General features: G+C 35.9%; 1 protein-coding gene across 4 annotated transcripts in view; it reads right to left on the bottom strand.

Moving 5' to 3' along the window:
• Positions 1-10,604, bottom strand: part of LOC117416705 (uncharacterized) — a 57,454-nt gene extending 46,850 nt beyond the window's left edge. For 2 of the 4 annotated variants that reach the window (XM_058991579.1, XM_058991581.1), the window contains exons 1-3: positions 10,412-10,602; positions 8,949-9,046; positions 8,272-8,456 (exon numbers count right to left, since the gene is read on the bottom strand). In XM_058991579.1, coding sequence (XP_058847562.1) covers positions 8,272-8,456; positions 8,949-9,046; positions 10,412-10,434 — 306 coding nt within the window. In that variant the 5' untranslated portion in view covers positions 10,435-10,602. Of the gene's footprint in view, positions 1-8,271; positions 8,457-8,948; positions 9,047-9,200; positions 9,325-10,411 lie in introns of all 4 variants that reach the window. The other 2 variants (XM_058991580.1, XM_058991582.1) reach the window with 2 other exon arrangements.
• Positions 10,605-22,422: the final 11,818 nt, after the last annotated feature.

The following is a 22,422-nucleotide window of genomic DNA, read 5'->3' as shown; positions in this document are numbered from 1 at the left end:
TGATTCTGTGTATTACTGTAATTAAATCACAGAAAAGCAGTGGGCATATGCATATTGCTATCCACTAAGCCACAGCTGTTTAACCTTTTTGACTAAGAGCCTTAAGGATGACCTGGGAATTCTTAACAGACACACAAAAAATTACATACATTTTCATGCATCTTTACTGAACATAATACAAAAAAACAACCAATTGCCCTCTAGTCTTTTCAAAACCTGTAATAGCCTTGAATGGGATATTTTACCTCGAAATGAAAGAAACCATATTGTTGTGCTCAATGAGCTGTAGATGACTCAAGAGCCATCATTGAACAGCCCTACATTAAGCCCTGAAATCTCTGTTTTTCACATTAATGTTTTTTTGTTGTTCTAATCACATTAGCTTATGTTTTGAGAAAGTGTATATGAAGCCATCCCAAACAGTACACGTGAATGTGTCAATTGAAAAGATATCCTTATCTTGTTTCAGCAACTAACTCCAAAGCAGACTGCGGAGCACATAGCAACACAGGTGCTGTACGGCCATGTGCCCTTCATTGTACTAGCTTTAAAGACCTCTTTCAACTGGAAGATCGAGACCTAATTTGCTAACATGGTTTATCATACTGTCTTCCAATATTCCCTGTAGTGGCTTGAGGTTTCATGATTTTTGTTTTTTAAGCACATTGTATTCTATCTGTGAATCAAATTGCAGATAAAAAAAGTGCTGATCAGAAATCGGTGCCTTGTAAATGCAATGCTGATAACAAACCTCTGCCTAGTTGTTTTCTTATATATGTCCATGTCTGTGGAATGAGCTACTGTTGATTTTGTAAAACTTTTTAAAAAAATCCCAATATGATGATTAAAATAATATGTTACACCAGGACCTCTCTAAAATGTAGTGTGATGTCTCATTTATTAATACCCTGTGGTTGTGAAATTTTGAAATAATGTGTTTTTTTTTTGTTTCTGTAGTGTATTCTTCCATTAAAAATCTATATATATATATATATATATATATATATATATATATATATATATATATATTAAAAAAATGCAAAAGTTTGAATACTGAATCTGTCATAAGCATCGATTTACAAAATGTTGCAAGAAAAAATGATCATATATACTTGTCACTGTCTTAGCTACAAATATTATACTTGATATTGTTTCAACTGCTGATTAGACATAGGCCTATACCAAGCTGATCATTAATTCAATTCACACATCTGTCAACTAGGATTGTCCTGATTAATAATCAAGAAAACTCGGAAGGTATCACCACAAGCAATGAGTCTAAAACTGTTTGCAGTTCTTGTAAATATCCCAGCACAATAGAACATAATAATTACTTTAACCAATTCTACAAAAATGTATCTGTATAAAACGTAAAGTTTAGTTGGATTATTTATGGTTTGATTTATTTATTTATTTTAACTTAAGCAATAACTGCAGAGCATATACAATGTACCAGGCAGTAACAGTATTCCGAGTGGAGAAATCTGAGTCAAAGTCAAGTTTTTTATACTGCGAGGTACACTATCCTCTAGTTATAGCTACTATATGACTAGTGTTGTGGTCTTTTACTTTATTATTTAAAGTAATGGGCATTCTAAAAGTACTATGAAGGTTGGGCTTTGTAAATTTAAGCTTTTCCCATAAAAAACGTCAGTCGGTGTCTACATCATACAATGACAAATCCACTGTAAGTCAATCATGGGAACACAAGCGAGACATAAAACCCCAAAGAGCAGACTAAACAAAAGCAAAGGACCTCTGTCTTTTACAATTTGCTGCATTTGTCCTCCCTTAGACAGGAAAGGCATTAATGAAAATATATTGTTCATAAAACCAGACCTTTTAAACCCTGTGCTGTGTCAATGAAAGTACTTATGCTCCATGCAAGGTCATTAACCTCTGCTACTAATTGTTCATTTCATTTAATTAAACCACTAAAAGTCATGCATGGAAATAGATTTACTCATTTGAAATATAAAGATCTAAAACCTTACACAAACATTTCGACCCTTAAAAATACTTTGAAGATTAGAATTACATTTAAGAGAATTTCAGTTAGAACTATCCGTTAAGAGCTGTACAACTGTGTGTGTGAGTTTTTTTTTTTTTTTAGTACACACTAATCACTTACTTTAGTGGAATTAAGAAATGTCAATACAACATTAAAACAGGCATATAATTCAGGAAAGATTTATTACAAGAAGGATCAATCCCGTTGCTACTATTTAATTAATCACATACACACATTATATACAGTACACTGTATATTTAATTTTATATACCGTTATAAATCTAATAGATCAAGCACAGACAAACATCGGCACAGGTACCCAAAAATAAATTTAAATTTAAATTACCCAGCACTACCTGGGTCTCTTTTTACTACCCGGGTATCGATTTATTAATTTGAGAATTTAAAGAAAATGTAGAAAATCTGACAATACAGTTGTAAGCGCTGGTCTCTGGCCGGTGTAATATAGACAACACAACACAAAACGATAACACACAGCGAACAGCAGACTAGTCTACAGGAAACCGGCTCTGTGAGGGACAGGCCACGTCCTAAAAGGCAGAGGGTCACCACACCAGCCCAGGAACGTCACATCCGACTGATCCATCCGTGTAATCATTTTCATACTGCAGTGGCTACAGTACCGAGAAATTCCAGCTAGAAATAACCTGCGCATCAACAGAATGATTGTAGCTCGCCGTTTTCATGAAAATGATTTGCATGCTTGGAGGCCATTCAGGGGTAACACGTTGACAGCTGAGAGACAAAATCGTCGTCTTCTGTGGGCCAGAGAACATCTGAGGTGGCGGTTTATTCACCGATGAATGCCGTTTTGCCCTTGACAGATCTGATGGAAGACAACGTGTGTGGAGACATCGTGGTGAGGGTTACGCTGACTGTTGTGTTGTTCAAGCCAACCGGTGGGGAGCTGGAAGTGTGATGATGTGGGGAGGAATGTCCTTTAACACAAGAACGCCTTTGCTGCAGATTGAGGGCAACCTTACTGCTCAGCGATACATCCCACAGCAGTTTATCCAGAGGCTGATCAGGTCTATGCGTCAACGCTGCCAGGATTGTGTTAATGCTCAGGGAGGTCATACCTGATACTAACTTTGTAAAGTTTTCATTTTGACATTGTGTCACGTTTCATACTGAAAACGTATCATGATTCTTTGATCTGTGTTTTTGTTCACATTTTCTGTGATTTTGTTTGATATCTATGTTTAAAAAATTTGATTAAATCCATTAGACCTGAGTGTTGCATTTCTTTTGTGCATCAGTATATATACAGTATATACAGTTGTCGTCAAAAGTTTACATCCCCTCTATTTACAACAATGTTATTTACCAGTGATATTGTTTGATATACTATACTTACACGGCAATGATACCTCCTATAAGTGTGTTGAACACTCATTTGTCTTACCAAGTGGTAGTTAAGAATCTGGTGTATTAACTGAGTTAAGGCACAGGGTACCGTACCAATATTTATGAATTAACTCAATTGACTTTCATAGAGTTAGAGTCATAAATATTGGTACCCTGTGCCTTAACTCAGTCAATTCACCAGATTTTTAACTACCACTTGGTAAGACAAATGAGTGTTCAACACACTCACAAGAGGTATCATTGCTGTGTAAGTATAGTGTATCAAACAATATTTATAACACTTAACACACTGGTAAATAACATTGTTGCAAAGAGAGGGTATGTAAACCTTTGACGACATATATATATATATACATACATACATACAATAATCTTAACTATCTAAAGTATGTTAATAGTTTTGTGCATCAAGGCCTTTATTGTTTTACCGTTTAGATATCAGATAGACACAAAGTATATATTAGTAGACAGTCTAAAGTCTATAAAAAACTTTTTTACAACAACCTCGCTATCGATAGAAAGTGTTCCAAAAAAATTATAATAATAATAATTTGTGTTTAAAAGGCTTTGGTCCCTTTCTTGTTTTGCTTGCTATAATAGTGTGACTGTCCTGGGTGACTGTGAAGTTTATTAATCTCCTGGATGAATGACAGTGTGCCCAAAGGCATAATATAGTCAGTTTATTCTGTATCGCTTATGTGTTATCTGTCTCGTATCTAAATTCTCCACCCAATGACTCTGCACAACATGGTTGCTTGTAATGGGCTCCCCCACTAAATATAATTAGTTTAGTCTCCATTTTGTTATCTTGAAAATATAAACCCCTGCTGTTCCAATATATCCCAGGTCACACACTTTCTAATTAATACAACACTGAAGCAAATTTACTTTGTTAAAGAAAAATGTAATCCTAAAGCACCGAGGAAACTGTCTGACTTGAGTTACTACTTGATTAACCTAATTACAGTGATACAAAAGAGATGGTCTACAATTGGAAAGGTTAATGCTAAAATAAGAGCTGACTGCCAAAGTACCAAATTTAGACCTAAAGGTTTCTAAAACGTGTTCTACTAAGTTTATTACTTGTTTTACTCTGTTAAGATGCAGTTATCAACAAGCATTTTTCAACTCATTACAGTACCAGAGTTCTACCTCTACCTGATATAAAAATAACCAGATATAACTTGCTAACCAGTACAGTATATCTACAATAGGCCCTTTTTTTCCAATATTAGACACTGGCAGTATTTACAGTAATTAGTTATCCAAGGATAGTGTTTCTGTCAAGTGTGAAGCTATAACAATTAACTAAAATTACCTGATATATACATAGGAATGAATTTAAGGCAGAATACAAGATTACCTTTATTATAATTATTTCAAACTTCATTTCCAAGGCTCAATGTCAACCTTATGGGATGTATCAACAAATAACATCACAATTCAATGTTAAATTGTAAAAAGCCACTCCAAATCCCCCAAACACGTTGTGAGAGTGAAAATCACCCCATAGGGTATAGGTTCTTGTCCTTGAGTAAATCCAACGGTTCCTGATCAATTCCCAGATCAACTGTTTGCTACTGCATATCTATTCTTATGACCATGAAATATCCCTGTGCTAGTTATTACGCAATTAAATAAAAAAAGTTAGGTTTCAGATAATAATAGCCTTAACAACACCAGTGCTTGTCCAGCTTGTTTCGGTCTCTTGCTGGTCGTGTTCCATTGTGAAATCCCTAAACAACAATGTGATCCCTTCTTTGAATGCATAGAAATCAAATATTTCATCAGGCAATATCAGTGCTACATGCTAGTGAACTACAGCACAAAAGTATCCCTAGTCTTAAGAAGTCTGTGTAAACTAAATATTCGCTCAACCTGCTTTTGAAAGATGTAATGCAAATAACTCCAAGCTAGGTCTACAATTCATCTTGGCGGCTGTGTTTGTGGAAATGTCCCTTCTTTGCAACAACCAAAGAGTTCTTCTGCCCTTGGCAAGCGGAGATAAGGCTATCTATTTCCATCATTGCTAAACAAGATTGAGCAAAGTACATTAAGCAGAAAATACAAACAAATTACTTAGCTTTAGGCAAGGCTCTTTATCTAATGTTTGTGGGACTGTTAGCATTTGAGGGAAATGTTTCTGAGTCTAATAGATCCTGTCTAGGCACTCCACACCAAGAGAAAACAATGTCAGCTATTTGTAACACAATACAATCATCAGCCATGTACAAAACTGCATAAGAAATTTAGACCACTTCATGTAATGATACAGATTTACACCCGAGACAATGTTGTCTCATTTATTCCTGTAATACCTAATTTTCAAAATGTTCCTATGCATTTTAAAATGTTTAAACCTCATGCGTGCTTCTCTGCGTCAATAGCCGCATAAGACGATTTTCTTCAAATTACAATGAAAGCTGTGGATAAACAACATTATGCATGTCATCCATAACAATCTGCTATCCAAGTCAAAAGTGTAATAATGCCTGGGACCTCAGCAACACTAGCACTCTTACTACTCGACTGAGACTGCTCTCTCAAAGCTCTGACACAGCAGGCCACCATTCTGACACAAGGAAAGGTGCTATCTTAAACCCTTCAGTATTGACGGTCACAACATTACATATTTGCCATCCAGAGCTCATAAATGTCTTAAATGAAATCTGAAATAACTCAGATTCCATATTTATACATGTCAGCTTCAACCCTATCTGCTTCCATGTAGGAGATTACCTACACATACAGCATGTTTGTGAACTTGTTTTATGGGCTTTCCTGAAACAACAATAAAACAATTAAGTCATGAACCCACTGTCCCAGTGTTTTTTATTTTCTTTAGCTATTGCGGTACAGAGAAACCTAATTAAACCCGACAAATCTGATAGTTTAAATGTAGAAGTCACTCTATGGGTTCATTTTATAAATTTGTTATGAGGAGGTCGACTTCAGCTTGTCATTACCAAAGTCCAGAAGCGCAAACTAGGGATCTAAATGTGTTGCTGTGATGTAAAAAAAGATCCCTTGACCTATATGCCATTTGCTATTGATTTTTAAGGTTGGGATACACCATACACCTACCCTACAAGGCCATCCATAAAGCATTTCTACAAAAAAGATGTTTTGATCAATGCCCCCTCCCAGCCCTATGCATTTTGACCCAAATCCCCCATCTTAATAAAAGTTTAAAGCAAATATATTATCAGCTTTCCAGAATTCCATTTGATGAAATTACTCACATTAAAGGCATTCCTGTAACTGAGTACTAACAATTGGTCAGGTGTAACCATAACTTGATTTTGCAGAATGGCATGCTTTTGTTTTAACCAGAAAATGGCCCTGCAAATATTTAAATTGTTTCTTAACAAGGCAAAAGAAAATACTCTTTTGGGACTTAAGAATTATAAATATTGAACATATGTGTATTCTAAAAAGCTGCCTCTAATGTAAACACTCTAAAGATCGTTTACAAAATCCATAGGTGGCACTGTTGTATCAGCTTCAGATATTTTCTAAAGTTATCTTGACTGAATGGCAGGAAGTGCTCAGGTCATGATAGGTGTGCTTGCTGAGGTCTGCTGGCGCCTAATAGAGCTTTGCCTGAAGCTAAACTAAAATATATATATATATATATATATATATATAAGATAAAAAGAATATATTATTTTGATGGCAATAATAATAAAAATAATAAGCAGAAACTAGAACTACAAATGAGTGTTTTACTTCAATAAAGAAAAACCCTGTCCCATTAAACACCTAATTGTGTCCTTTACAATTTAGAGGTGCTTTATTATATTACAAAACCATAACAGTATAAGTATCTGGTATAGATGTATGAGAAACAAATGAAGAAATCTTCCAGAATGTAAGGTTAAAACAGGAAAAGATCAACCCCCAATTACTAAACTTTTTTTTTTTTTTAAACAGGAAAAGAGCTGAAGGGAATGAATAAAACTGGAAACTCATACTTCTCATTTTGCCATCTCACTGATAAAGGGAGGAAATGTGTGTTTATCAGACTGTACTGCAAGTGCACAGTTTCTGTAAACAATTCTGTGGCTGCCTATCTCCAAACCCGTGTGAGACACCGCTGAGTTCCACAGCGTTGTTTTCAGCAGCAGAGGTCATGCTGGCGGTGCCCTGGAAATAGGAAATTAGGAAAACCTGGCAATCACAGGGTCTAAAGCTTCTCAGGGAAAGAAAAAAAACAAAAAAAAAAGCCCTGAGGCTCGCTCACCATCCTTCACCGCCAGCCTGCCTGTCTCTATTCATTCTGCATTACCACAACGGGGCCAGAGCTGAATGAACAGCTTCACACACCTACAGGGAAACACACGCTTTCTTCTGTTTACATGATGTCAGGCAATTTCTGGCGGAAAGGAAAAGCCTCTGAAAATTTGATGTAGTTTGTGTTAGAAGAAAGCCGAGGTATATATAATTCACAGTATGTGTAGCATTTTTCTTTGATTGGTAAAAAACAAAAACAAAAAAAAAAAACCTGCAAACAAACCTTTCTTTAAGTTGGCAGCAAAGCAACTACAGTACTGTATAACTCATGGTCAGCAGGTGAGCTGGCCTGAGGAGGTTTATTGTGCATAAGTCTCACATACAGCTGTCAAACAGCAAACATCAGTATACAGTAAAACCAATCTCAAAAAATGATCTGGATCAAAAAATGACTTAAATAGAAAATAATGCATTGCTTTACTTCTGTATATGGCAACATGATACCAATGCAAAAAGAAAGAAATTAAAGTTGTCCTGGTTAGCACTTGAAGTTTATGTCCAAGTGTAAAAACATGTACCTGATACACTTAACTGAGCTTTGTTTCTGAATGCGAAAACAAAATGTCCCGCTTCAATACCTTTACAAGTTTCAAGAGATGGTACAGATCTTCAACTTCATCTCCGTCACATTCACTGTACTCTCTTCCAATATCCAAACTTGTTCCCACAATACTGCGTCTATAAAGAGGCAGGTCCATGGCTTCAGCATATAAGTCTATAGCTTGATGACCCACAGTCTGATACATATAGCTGTCTAACTCATCTGTGTAATCACAAGATAGAAAAAACAGGGATTAATAGGAAATAAGAGCAAAGTAAGGAGCTGACTGAAATTTGGAAAGCAAGAACTAGAGACTGCGTAACTTTTATTTAAATTAGAGTATGTAACAATTTTCAAATAATATTTTTTTACTTGTTTTATACATTAATTGTGTAAAATGTAATAAATAGGTAGGTTCTACAGATAAAAATATTAGCAAAACTGAGCTGTGAAAACATTAAAATAGGAGGACATTAAAATATAAAATACATGCTTCCATACGGATATCTACAATATATGTAACTGATTTTATATCAAAGTGTTTCAGCCATGATCACAATAGTTATTATGTACTGTAAGTTGAAACATGTCAGTAATATTACACTGTAATCACTAATAATTATAATGATTTGTTAAACACCTTGTTTCACATTACATTGTTACTTTGGAATCAGACACAGAGCTAAAGCTAAATTACTTATATTGGAAACTCACCTTTCTCATTTTCTGCAGGCCTCAGGTTGGCCAAAGCTACAATCTGGTGCCCAGCTGCCACACACTGCATCATATTATAGCAGCTATCTTTTCCACCGCTGTAGAATATAAACAGTTGTTTACTTTATATAATAAAAGACACTATATTTTAGACCACATCATTTGTCTGTATTTTACTTCAATTCTTGATTATTTATTTGAGGGGAACGACTGTATAGATGGCCAGTATTCCTGGTTGAAATGTAGACCTACCCCATTCATTTCTTGTGCAATACTGCCAGCAAGCATGGAAGTGTTTCTACCAACAAGTTTCATTCTGACTGGATCTTGCATCATTGTGCCTTTCATTTAAACAATTTACAAGCATTGTACAACTCTGAAAGGCAAGGGTTTAGTCTTTAGTGTTTTTTCACACAAGCAAAAACATAAGTCTCCCCAACAAGGCATACTAATAAACTAGTCATTTTAATGAATCATGATGAAAATGTAATTATTATGCCACTCCATGAAAAAATGGATGTCATCTATCAGACTACTTGGAAGCCCAAGACTTTTTGATGACCATACTTCTGTATATTATGATGTTATTAGTCTGATGTTAACTTACTGTATCGGTTTAACAAACAGACCATTTTCATTTGTGGTGGGGAGCTCAATCTCATATTGTGATGTATAAATCCAACTGAGATCAATTACATTATCAATCTTAAAAGTTTTTTTTTTTTTTTTTTTACTAGTTACTAGTCCCCCTTGCTGTACATCACATGATTCAGTTCGACCATTTAAGTTTTAATTACAACACGTGAAGTGATTTGGTACCAGGTAACAGCAATACTTTTTTAAGTACAAGCACAGATCCAACATATCTCCAACAGAAGAAATTGGGGACCATTGATAATATTACACACAATAAGTAAGATAATTGATGTAAAATCTTGGTTAGCAATGCCTTTACTTTATACATTTTAAAAATAGTGTACAGTTCAGGGGACAAAGGCTTCCTACTGGATCACACAATATATTATGGTGGATCAGGGTGTGATTTGCTGAAAATAATGGAGATAGCCTGCAATTTGGGGATGACCATTCATCTACAACCTCCATGGGTTAAAATAAAGTGTAATGTAATATAACCAATCCTTATATATAATGTAATATAACCAATCCTTTATATATATATATATATATATATATATATATATATATATATATATATATATATATATATATATATCACACTGTTAGCGACGCACCATTGAAATGTTCAATATATACGCGTTCATAAACATATATTTATTATTTGTATTTCCTAAGTTTTATTTTCGAAAAAGAAAAAGGTATTTGGTACTTCACAGATGTTAACTAAATTGTTTCGCCAGACAGTTAGCAATTTAAAATACTGTACAGTAGTAGTACTGTAATAAGTTTAAATGAACTGTCTTGACAGTTGTAGTTTCTATTACCTTATTAACGCCACTACCTTCATTTTCTTACAGACGTAGGAGAAAACAAAATGTTTCCAAATAAAAACGAGTTCTGGTGTTTTCTACAATGTATTGAGTATGAAACGTTTCACGGTACGCTTCTGAATTCAATCTGCAGAACGCCACTTCACTGCACCAAGAAAACACAGTGCAAACATGCTGCTTGCTAACAGAAGAACAAAGCCCTCAAATAAGGCGTCCAAAATGTTGCCTGCATAACACAAATATATAATACACTTTATTTTCTTCAATAGATAATCACATGAAACGGACTTCGCTGGTCACGCATAATTTTCATTTATTTTGCTTTACGAATCAAGCTGTGGTTAAATATCTATTAAAATGCAATTTACTGAAACGGGGATTTAAAAAGACAGCCATAAAATTGATTACAGGCGATAGAACCTACAGGATGGTGCGACTGTGTCTGTCTGTGATAATGTCTTTGGTCTGTGAAATAATGCAGTGAATAAAAGAAAAGTGGTAGGGGAGGAAGTGATAGATGGGGATCATTTGAATCCTTATATTCATTTACGGTTATTTTTTGCGTGCTATTTATTTTCTGTTGTAAATAACTGCAGCCTGTGCTGTCTATGTTTACGAACGTGCAGGCAGCACATGAGCACTGAAATAAGCAGATTTACTCACTGTACTTTATTATATAACATATATGGGCAGCATTACAGTTGTGTTATATTTAAAGTGAAGTAAATTAAAGCTTTTTTTTTGGATTACTTTTAATTTTAAAAAAAGTTGCATTAGCAATTCAGTTTGATTATATTTTTAGATTTATTGGTCACTAAAGTTATGTGACATGTGCAGCGCCTGTCTTGATCCCTGGTTGCAATGACACGAATCCACAGGCACAAAGCCTGTAGACAGCAAGTCATATCTGATTTTGCTTGCAGAACAGATTGCAAATGTAACGTTTTACGTGCAAACCGAACAAAGGTGCCATGTTTCACTTTTTATAGCATTACCCTAGGACAAATTCGAGCAGTCTGTACTTAACAGTACCAAACAAAATATTTGAAGCCTGAAAGCTATCTTGTATTCTGGGATTCACAAAGCTTTTTAGTTATTTTATTTTTTTATTTTTTTTAATGACTGCTTTTACTTTCTTCTTTCACCTTGTGGATCAGAACCACCCAAAGGCAGGGTTCTGGCCCCATGGTTCTTGTATTTTATAACATTTAAAACTAGGCATAGGCCCTAGTTATGCTGTCTTGTTTTTGAAAAACAGAATGAGGAGGCTCAGCATACTGGTTATTAACTTAGTGGTGTATATTGCCATGCTGTTTTAACCAGTAAGCTACCAGGGTTAATTGTACCAACAGTACTAAATATTCATGACAAACACGTTTTTTCCCCCAGTATTTAGCATCCCTGTGTGGGAACTTAAATCTTTTAAAGTCTGCCTATATTGCAACTGCTAATAGATCTTATAAACATTGAGATGCTGTCTTCCTATTTTCAGTCGTGTAAACTTCTTTGAAAGGTCACTTACTCCAGATGGCTACCAGGTTATGTAAATTTGTTCTTGGATGATAAAGATCTAATACTTTTTATTGGGTATGGCACTAGAAATATGACTGCATTGAACCACAATTTAAAGCTATGCTGACAAAGGGGGCAGAGAGAGAGAGAGGAAGGGTAGAAGTGTAAGGGAGGTGGAGCATTGTGCTGGTATGGAAGAAAGCAACAACCCAACAATGCCTGTAATATCAACTAGCCTGTAACAGAACCTCAACTTTACAGAAGCTTTACAGAAGGCTGGATGTTTATTCTCAGTTTTCAAAGCGCTGTTTAATCTAAGAAAATGTTTATTAATACTTAAGAAATGGGACTTTGAAAATGTTCCTTAAACCATACAGCTGTTTGAAGGATATCATTATGTAGTGCTTCTAGTCCTTCACTCATATACTGTATCCTTTAATAAATGTATCAATTACATTTTCAAACACATTTTTGTGTTTCTCACAGTATTCTCAGCTCCACGGTGTTGGATTCAGACAGCTCTCTAAGCTCTTCTGATCAATACTATTGTATACCCCATTAGTGTGAGTGATGCAAATGATCTTATTTAAACTGTATTGTTTTATTAAATAGTTTATTATTGTGGCAGATTAATAAAAAAAACTTTGTTGTTTATTTTTATTTGCTGCAATATTCCTCCTGCATGGAAGATATTTTTATGTCCCTTTGTAGGAGCTGGGAGGATAAAAGTGTTGATGGATAGTGTTACTGAGGCAGAGGCAATGAACTGGAAATGAAAGGCATAAATATGAAAGCAGGGCACAGAAAATAGAATGGCACCCTTGGCCTTTCTTAAAAGAACATGTGAATATCATGGTTGATTTACACAGTTACACAAATGCAAGGACACAGAACTTTCTGTTTAATGAGAAAGCAAGTTGTGGAGGAGCCTTTGAAGTTTTGGCACTTTGTGGACTGCTAATAGAAATATTAGTGCTGAGCCCCACTTTTGAGGTTAAACACAAATTAAAGAAAAACAAACAAGGCAATGTTTACCACATCGGGAAATGCTCTTGTACGTTATATTATGTGCTTGTTTTAAAAATTGTAAACAACTAATTGATGTGCCATAATATAATGCTGATTTGTCTCCTGTAGTTCATGAGTTTGTACTTATAACTGCTGGTGTTTGCCTTCTCTTTAACAGACTTGACAAGGCAAATCGCCCCCAATGGCATTTATTACAGTTTGCCAGAGAGTATGTTTAATACTTGTTGCAGAATTAACCAAGCACAGAAAATGTTCATAAAATGTGCCTGTTTAAGAAAGTGTTCAGTTTGCAGGCCTTAGCGTCCAGATAGTATGTTACACTTGAACACTTGTTACTACACTAGTAACACTTGTTACTACACTAGTACTGTTTTTGTTTTACTAAAAATGCTCTTTGCCACAAAATACATGTGAAAGAAAACAATTTCAGTAGAATCTTGTGCAAATTCTTCTTCTGGTATTGCAGCTTCTTAGGGATGGAGGTTTTATTTGTGGCATAAAAGTTTCCAATAGTTGCAGAAGCTGCTTTCTAGCCATACGTTCCCCAGAGGAGCACCGGTACTTTTCTTTCTTTTGATTTGTGTCCTGTTAAAAGTCAGACCCGTCCAGGTTCAAATCCCAGCAGAGGCTGCTGTTTAATTTCTCACGTGTAGTGAACTTCCAGCCCATTAGCTGCTCGAGCAGTGCTCTGAGTACCCGCATGCAGAAGGCAAAGCCTAGAGACTAAGTGGAAAACGGAAATCTGGCATCTGCTTTCCATGGTGTGGTGCTGACTGTGGAGCTCTGGGAAATGCATTTATTCCAGATGGTCTTAATCCACCAGCCTCTTGCCTCCCACATGCCTGGACTGCTGAGGTCTAAACTAAACAGATCCTTATGGGGAATAATATATAAACTAAAATATATCACCCGATAATGATCAGCTATATTTTATTTTATAGGTTTGAGCATATTATTGTCTTTTTCTGACCTGATGAAGTTTGAAACATTCTTGATTAAAATGCAATGAAACCTGTTAAATGTGCAAAGTTTACTGCCTAATGTGATAATTTTCAATTCAATCTAATGTTTCATTCCTGATTGCTTACTGCATGCTTTAATGGGGTGCAGATTTTAAATGTAAACAGAATATGAGAGAGAGAGAGATTATGGAATTCAATAAGTAATAGGCTGTCGTCACCTGTTCTGTGTAATTTTCATGGAGGGAGGAAGCTTGTCCAGTCAACTTTTAAATGCAAGCTTGCAATAAGCAAACAGTTTCATAAGGTCTGCTTTCCGAAGTATGCATAAAGATCTAAGCTAGTGTAAAATTGTACATGATACATTCAACATGTTAATTATTAGTATTTATTTATTTATTAGAGGACTCCCTTACCCAGGGCGACTTAGTTGTATACAAAAAATACATATCAAGATCAATTTAATAGACCCCTGTAACTTTAATACAGTTAATTCAAATAAAAAATGTGAGAATCTCAAAATATTCAGCCTGTTGTTTCATATATTGTTATTAATAAATCGCTGCTTGACTTACATTACATTAACGTAACAATGTGGCTAGATTCTTTACCTGTTGTTTCTAGACTCCTCGTTCTGATTCTCTCTGTCACACGGCACACGATGAACACAATAACTGCCTTGATTTTGCACCAGTCATTACCTTTCATTATTCACTTGTAGCCTCTTACAGACTTTTCAAGATTACCAATAAACCAGCAAACTCCTGATTTTATACCCATATTTCCCAGGGACTATGCAATTATGAAGACACGCTATATCAGTGCATTGGTTTGTCATCATTTCCTCAGGAATAACTTCATAAACATCTTTTGATGTAAAGATGAGAACAGTATGCTTTCTTACACAATGTGTGTATATCATGTTTAAACCACCATACTCTGCTTTAGTCATCATTTAGTGTGGTTAGTCATGGCCAGACCATAGCATGACAGCCAAACCATGTTCAACAAATTTTGAATGACCATGAAACAATCAAGCTCAAAAACTTTACTGAATGTGGTTTTATTTAAATTTATTTTTGTAACTGAATGAATTGGTAAACAGCTGAAGGCCCTGCATACTAATTTTACAGACAATGTACTCTGATGAGAAGCATACATGTTTTAATTGCCTCATTAATGTCTCAGGTTAATTGAAACTGGATTAGAAAACAAGATGATTTTCTATTTTTTCTATTTTTACTTTAAATTGTTTTGATCCCATCATGATAGTGCAGGTCCTGTCATCCAATAAGACTAACAGTGAATGGCACAGTCCATTTTCCCCTTAATTGCTGTTTGGAATGCTTATTATTTTAATGTTTCTTCTTCCTTCTTCCTGAAATGAATAATAATAATTTTATGTTCAGAAAAAAACATGTAATTCCAGATACTGATGTTACAGGAAATGCAGCCTCTATAATTTGTTTTTAAGAGATCAAACGCTAATTATTGAGGCATGTTATCTTAAGACATTTGATATGGGTTGTGTCCAAAAGAAAATACTTATATATATATATATAGCTTAGTCTGCAGTGGGATGATCTTGTTTGCTAATCAGATTGGCCTCCAAAATCCAACACTGCAACACTGCCATTGGCCGACTTTTGTGGCAGAAATTTTTCACTGTTTTAGGTTATGCATTTAAACAGTGTTTCCAGTTCATATAACTTAATGTTTTTTTTCTTTTCAAAATTATTCTTATAGTGGCATATGTTGCTCCTGCAAACAAATATTTAACAGTATACAATATACTATTAATATACTGTAGTTCTGTAAAACTACTGTGTTAAATATAATTAATAATATGAAACAGGTCCCCATTGGTTTGGGTAATGTCTGTGTAAGTTATAGCTCATGCATGCCAGTACATGCAAGCATTGTTTGTCACATGCTTTGAGTAGACATTTATGAACTAGAATTGAAATCCTTCCTCTGACCAAGAAGGTATTTCTATAGCAACTTAGGGAATGAACATAATACTGTACAGCCAATGGCAAAAAACTTGGCTTGGCTAACAAGTGCATTTCATTTTGTTTAAAAAAAGCTGGAGGGAGCAGGAATGGCAAAAGTGCCCTTACGCATGAGGACATTTAATTATGTTTAATGAAGAATCAATTTCAATCTTATCTTGGGTATTACTCAGAACAACATTGATTGAATGGGTTTGGTGCTTCTGAAGTATTTAAAGCTGCACCTACTTCTATTGTATAGTTAAAAAATAAACACTCCCCATTTACAGTATTGCCAATAAAAAAGTTTCCATGAACTAACAGAATTCAAACCCCCTTAAAAAAATAAATAAAAAAAGTCATTAATTTCAAAGTCCCTTGTTTTCAATCCAGTTTTGGGAATCAAATTACTCTGCAATTGTCATCTAAACTGCAGCCAAGTGGATGTGGTCTATTAAAATACATGATTCTCTTAATTATCTAGCAGCCTGAGAAAACTACAGACTGTGTGTCTGTTGTTGCTTGACCCCACTGCCAAACACAATTTCAAAAGCAAGTGCCTGTACATTCTACAGGGCTAAATTCTTGGGGTTGTTTTAAATCTAAAAAGGGATGGAATCAAAATAATCTCTCTCAATTTTGATTCTGAGCCTGGATTTAAAAAAAAAACATGATTGGTTTATATGGACAATTTACAGTAAAACAACCAAAATGTTATAAAATATACACTGCCCCTTTGTCAGGCATATTAACATAACACATAATTTTCCTTAATATATTAGCAGCTGCTTAAATAATAAACTAGCTTCCAAGACCGGAGGTGCCCAGGTTAAAGCAGATTTGAGAATAAATAGTGACAATAAATATATTGTTAAAATGATAAGTTGTGGGGGCTCCCGAGTGGCACATCCAGTAAAGGCGCTCCACGTGGAGTGCAGGATGCGCTCTATAGTCTGGACGTCGCTAGTTCGAGTCCATTGCTATTCCTTTGCCGACCGAGGAAGGGAGCTTCTAGGGCTTGGCGCTCAATTGGCCAAGCGCCGCCCGGGGGGAGGGTGGTCTAGGTCGGACAGGGTGTCCTCGGTTCACCGCGCACCAGCGACCCCTGTAGTCTGGCCGGGCCCCTGCGGGCTTGTCTGTAAGCTGCCCGAGAGCTGCGTTGTCCTCCGACGCTGTAGCTCTTGGGTGGCTGCATGGTGAGGTCCGCAGTGTGAAAAAAATCGGTCGGCTGACGGCATACGCTTCGGAGGACAGCGTGTGTTCGTCTTCGCCCTCCCGAGTCAGCGCTGGGGTGGTAGCGGTGAGCGGAGCATAATAAAATAATTGGCGATTCCAAATTGGGAGAAAATAATAAAAATAATTGGCAACGACTAAATTTATAAAAAAAAAAAAAAAAAAAGTTGTGTAAACTACAAAAAAGTGTGGTCTTTTAAAGAAAGATAAGGCAATGGAACTACAGTGGTTCACCTGAGGATGATTTTTCAATTATTTTCTTCAGAAAACATTAGATTTTTGCAATCTAATTTGATAAACAAGTATACACATTTGTAAGAGATTGACATTCATAAGCATCAGTTACAGGTTCACAATTTCCCATGTAGAATCTGTGTTTTATCACTCTACCGAAGTGCTTTCTCTTAGATTAGGTTAACAATTCAACATTATGTGGTGGTAAAATGCTTCTACAAAGATTTTAATTTAGCGATGTGAAGTTGCAATGAATTACTGTAGCACTAGATAGGTCATGTTATAGTTATCTGAGCAGTGGAATGGTTCTAAAATGGTTTGACATTTGGTCGAATCATTTTACTGGTTGTTAAGTAATTAGGATTACACCGCCACCATCTTGGAGGTCACCCCAAATTCTGAACCTAAACACCTTATAAGCACTACTGAATTGTTTGCAGACATCCCAAATTCCAGTCTAACGCCATGAATGACTAAATATTCACCACTCTTGTGGTTTGCAAACATGCCTTATCTGCCTTGTCTTCAAACTACAACCAAGTACTAGTGTTAAAGACTCTAATGACACATTTTATGAGATGCTTGCTTTATTTCCTGGTTCCATGTTTACCTTTATAGTGTCTCAGTAAGAAAAAAATATGCTCTCATTATGAAATAAATTATGTTGGAGCGATAAAAAAGTATAATAGGACCTTTTTTTTACATAGTGCAACAAAATGAGAATACACCTTCAAAACACTGTCATAGGAGAAGTCAGACATTCCTTGAGGCAGTTAAAATATTTGAATATGAGTGGTGGTCTCAGGTCAGTTCTTTGGGGACTATTGACAACATTTGGCCCAATATTGAATAATTGGAATACTTTTCCCAAATTATTGTCCAAATTGAATAACCGCAGAGAATTAATAAGCATTTTGCTGCAGTCTGGGGTGGTCCTTCCAGAAGAGAAAATGAACCCATTGCCAAAGCAATGTGGAGAAGCCAGATATTTAGATCACCGGTTCTCTGGCTGGTCTGTGGGTTGATAAGGAATGCAAGCTCTTTCTTTTATTTTTAGAAGGATGCAGAAGGTCATCACAGCACAGTAGATAATCCTTGGGGCCTGCCTTCAGATTTGTAACTGTGTGTACGAATTTACTCTTGTCTTATTTTGTTGTAAAACCACAACTGAATAATACGATAAACATCCAAGAGCAAAGCCATCAATTTATCACCCAACTGTTAGCCAAGCCTCTAAGAAACAAAAACTTAAAATAAGTCATGACATTTTAAAAACCCAGCTCATACAATTTATTACCATAAACAAATATCTCCTCACTAATGCTCTTATTTCTATATGTAGTTGATAAAAATGTATGCATATGGCCTGCAAAGTCAATTAGAAATACAATGCAGAGAAAGTTGTGAGATGTGTGAAAAGCCTTCCTTATTTAGAAGTGTTAATTCTTGAAACTGTAGTTTAGGTGTGTGATTATGAAATATGTTGGCTTATTATCTGCTAGAGGTTAGCAAGCTATCATGAGGCCGACTGATGCATACCGTTGTACATGAAAGTATTCTTAAGAGTTCTCAAATTACAAAGGACCTATTCATGTGTTCTTTATGATTTTATAGTAGTGTAACAACAATCAGCTCTTGTGCTAGAGAAGAATACAGATTTGTGTGCACGCTATGAATGAGAGGTTTTTTATCAGTGATTTGATGGGATGCTGTAATTAGGATGTCTGCTCTGTGATATACAATATGCGGATGACTTCCCTCTTGCCTGACAAACATGATCTTAATCCAGGAAATAGCTTGCAATCAGAATATTGGATCTGACATCAGAGGTAGCCACGCAGCAATCCCACACACTCCCTGCTTCAAAGGTCTTCCCAGCCCTGTTATTGGTTTCACAGATGATGAAGTGAGACACTTAGCAAACAAAAAGCCCAGACCTTTTGCAGTCCCCTCTGCTTTTCTTGGATCTGCATTGTCAATTTGGCTCTCATTAGAATAGCATTATATCTGCAAATGTATTTGTGTCTGGTTGTGGCTTTGTTCGGATGATGTCATTTCATTCTAATCAAAGGCAACACCTGTTTCTATCATGAGAGTCCTGCATGTGATGCTTTATCAAACCCGCCTTTCTACTTTTTCTCCCTCCCCCCATTTCCTTCCTTCTTCTCTTTTAATGCAGTGAACTCAGGTCAGGCTTTTATGATTCATGCCCCCAGATCAAAGAGGAAGTGCTGGTGTTCAACATCGGTAGGCTCTGGACAGAGTCAAAGCTTTTCACAAATGTAAACGGTGCCTGCGTGGCCTGTCTGAGACAGTCCAGACATACAAGTTGTGACCTCATATAATCTATAAGAATAATAATAATGCATTAGGAGGTAGATTATTTAATACCGTGTGCTGCATAGTATTTGACTTTATAAGCCATGCAGCATGAGTTTCAGTGACTTATTCTATATCTTGCATGTTGTCTAACAGTGACGACAGATACAGCTTATTCTGAAAGCAAGTATTGTTTCCCATGTTTTTAATTAGGTATTACTGACTTTGAACAACCACAAAATGGAAAAGTGAACTAAATACATTTCTAAACAAGTATGTTAGTAACACACATCCCTGTATATTCAAAATCAGATCATTATGATGAAAAAGTTGATGACCATGACTGATATCAACAGTATAATAGTATAAAATAAGCGATTCTCCTGATAGATGCAAAAATGTAGGTGTGACATACAGCTGGATAGATGAATGGACAGACAGACAACTCCATGTATCCCCAGAATTTGATACTCACTATAACTAATGTTAATGCAGTTTCATGACAATTGGATAAGCAGTTATCCAGATATATGGAAATATGTGACGTGTGACATATGGACGGACACACGGACACATGTCCGCCTCCACTAATTCCCCTCTGCTGGGGATTTCATTCCTAGCTGGGGATAATAACAATGAGCATTGGAGTACTGTAATTCATGTTGACCAGCATGTAGGAGAGGGCTGCTCTGTAGGGTTGTACTGCCTGAGGTGTTTCTAGGGTAAATGGGCAATAACCAAGCCCACAACAGCTTTCTAACAAGTCCATTATAATGTTTGTCTGTTTCATTTTCTTCTTATTTTGACTGTTGTTGTTTATCCTGCCACCACACTATAGAATTAACTTTCTGTGCAGCTGGAATTATGAACCCATCAGTGATACTGACTGCATTCACTGAAAGTTATACTCATTTGAACAGCTTTTTCTACATTCATGAGACTAAGGTTCAGTAACTTCTACATGTATTTAAAACAGCTCACCTGTTTTAGCCTCAACCCCACAAGCCAACAACAAGGAAAAAGTAGGATAGCAATTTATGTTGTGGTTTGAATCCCTGCTAATTCCCTCTGTTCTGTCCAGTTCCAAAAATGACTGTACATACAGCTGTAATATGGCTTTAAAATCATGGTGTACAGTACAGAAAATGCATTTTTGATTGGGATGAAGGACTTTGTCCAATAAAAATGTTAATAAAGTTAGATATCAAATAAATAAAAAAGGCAGCTACAGTATATACTGTATATATCCTTCCATTCTGCCTGTGTGTGTGGCCTGGATTGTACATTTTGTATTTATTTAAATACTGAAGAGATAGTCGATAATCTGCTGTACTTAATAGTGTCTGGCTTCCAGACAGATTTAGATTCAGGCAAAGTAAAAGAACAATGGAAACGCATGTTGCTATAACCCAAAAGTCCATCTTTTATAAGTGCCTGAACCCTCTATCGACCTGTCTGATATGACCTTTTGATTCAGCATACCAGTGCACCACTGAATTAGAAGATTTTACAAGTGTCAAAGGTTGGAAATATTTGGCATGTGGAAAAAGGGTTGTACAGCATGTATTTTTTTTTTTTTTTAATATTCTTTATTCTTTATCGTTTTTCTGCATTGCCCTTTTCACACAACACCCTCTCTGGGATTCTAAAGACAAAAAGCTCCTGTTTTCTTTGATGTTATGCATAACTATGATAACCTTTTCGAGTATGTTATTGTCATCAGAAGAAGAATGGATTACTATGCAAATGGCCCCTTATGGAGCAGCATTCACATTATTATTTACATTCAGTAGTTCAGAACAACGCCCCCCCCCCCGACTAGAGCAAATAAGAAATGAATGTATTGAGTTTGATTGTGCGTGCTACCTTTAAACATTGTCTCAAATCTGCTGTGGCTGCTTGATAAAGGCCTTATTGTCTGGATAATGACAAGACAACTGAGATACCCCCCCCCTGTTAACAGGATATCGAAATTAAATAATACCATTTTAGCTTTTATTTGGGGAGGGGAGGGGGGGTACCGTCATGCTGCATTCATATCTAAAATATTCACACAGGCTGATGCAGTAATTTCCTTATGCTATCCAAAAGCTACACAATATCTGAAAATGGCATCCAATGATCATTGTCATTCAAAACAAATTCAGAAAACAAACAGCAGCCATTTGATTGCATGTTTTCATACCTTTAGCAGCTGTGCTGAGAGAAACATTTATACTGTACCTGTAGAGCCCTCCTCCATTACAGGCAGGTCTGTGTATGAGTGAGGAGTCACTGGACACACACACTAAGCACTGTGGTTACTGATCAAAAAACATATCTACCTGCTTATTGTGTGCCCTCCTTTTGCTCACCCCTGTTTGCAAATGAACATGCACATAAAGAACGTTTCTATGAGAGTTTAGAACTTTTTGAAAACCCCTCCTAATTATATTGATAGTGATTTACACAGAACCTGTTAGAGACATGCTATTACAAGGACCAGCCTGATCTCATTTTACAGCTTTTGTGTATTTTCTGAAAGAGAAACAGTACAAAGATATTGGTAACTTTGGTAGTTTGACCTCCGTTTTCTTGCTTGTACAGTACCTGTTGATACCAAGTACCAGATTGTTGTAAAAGTAAAGAGCATTGTCACACAAAACACAAGTCAACAATATGAATTTTGACCTTCCATTCTGGTATCAGATGCACAGTGTCAATTAATGACTAATAGCTAATGCTGCTG

This window comes from Acipenser ruthenus, chromosome 18 (assembly GCF_902713425.1).
Source record: "Acipenser ruthenus chromosome 18, fAciRut3.2 maternal haplotype, whole genome shotgun sequence".
Classification (NCBI taxonomy): Eukaryota; Metazoa; Chordata; class Actinopteri; order Acipenseriformes; family Acipenseridae; genus Acipenser; species Acipenser ruthenus.
This window is presented reverse-complemented; position numbering and strand designations above follow the sequence as displayed.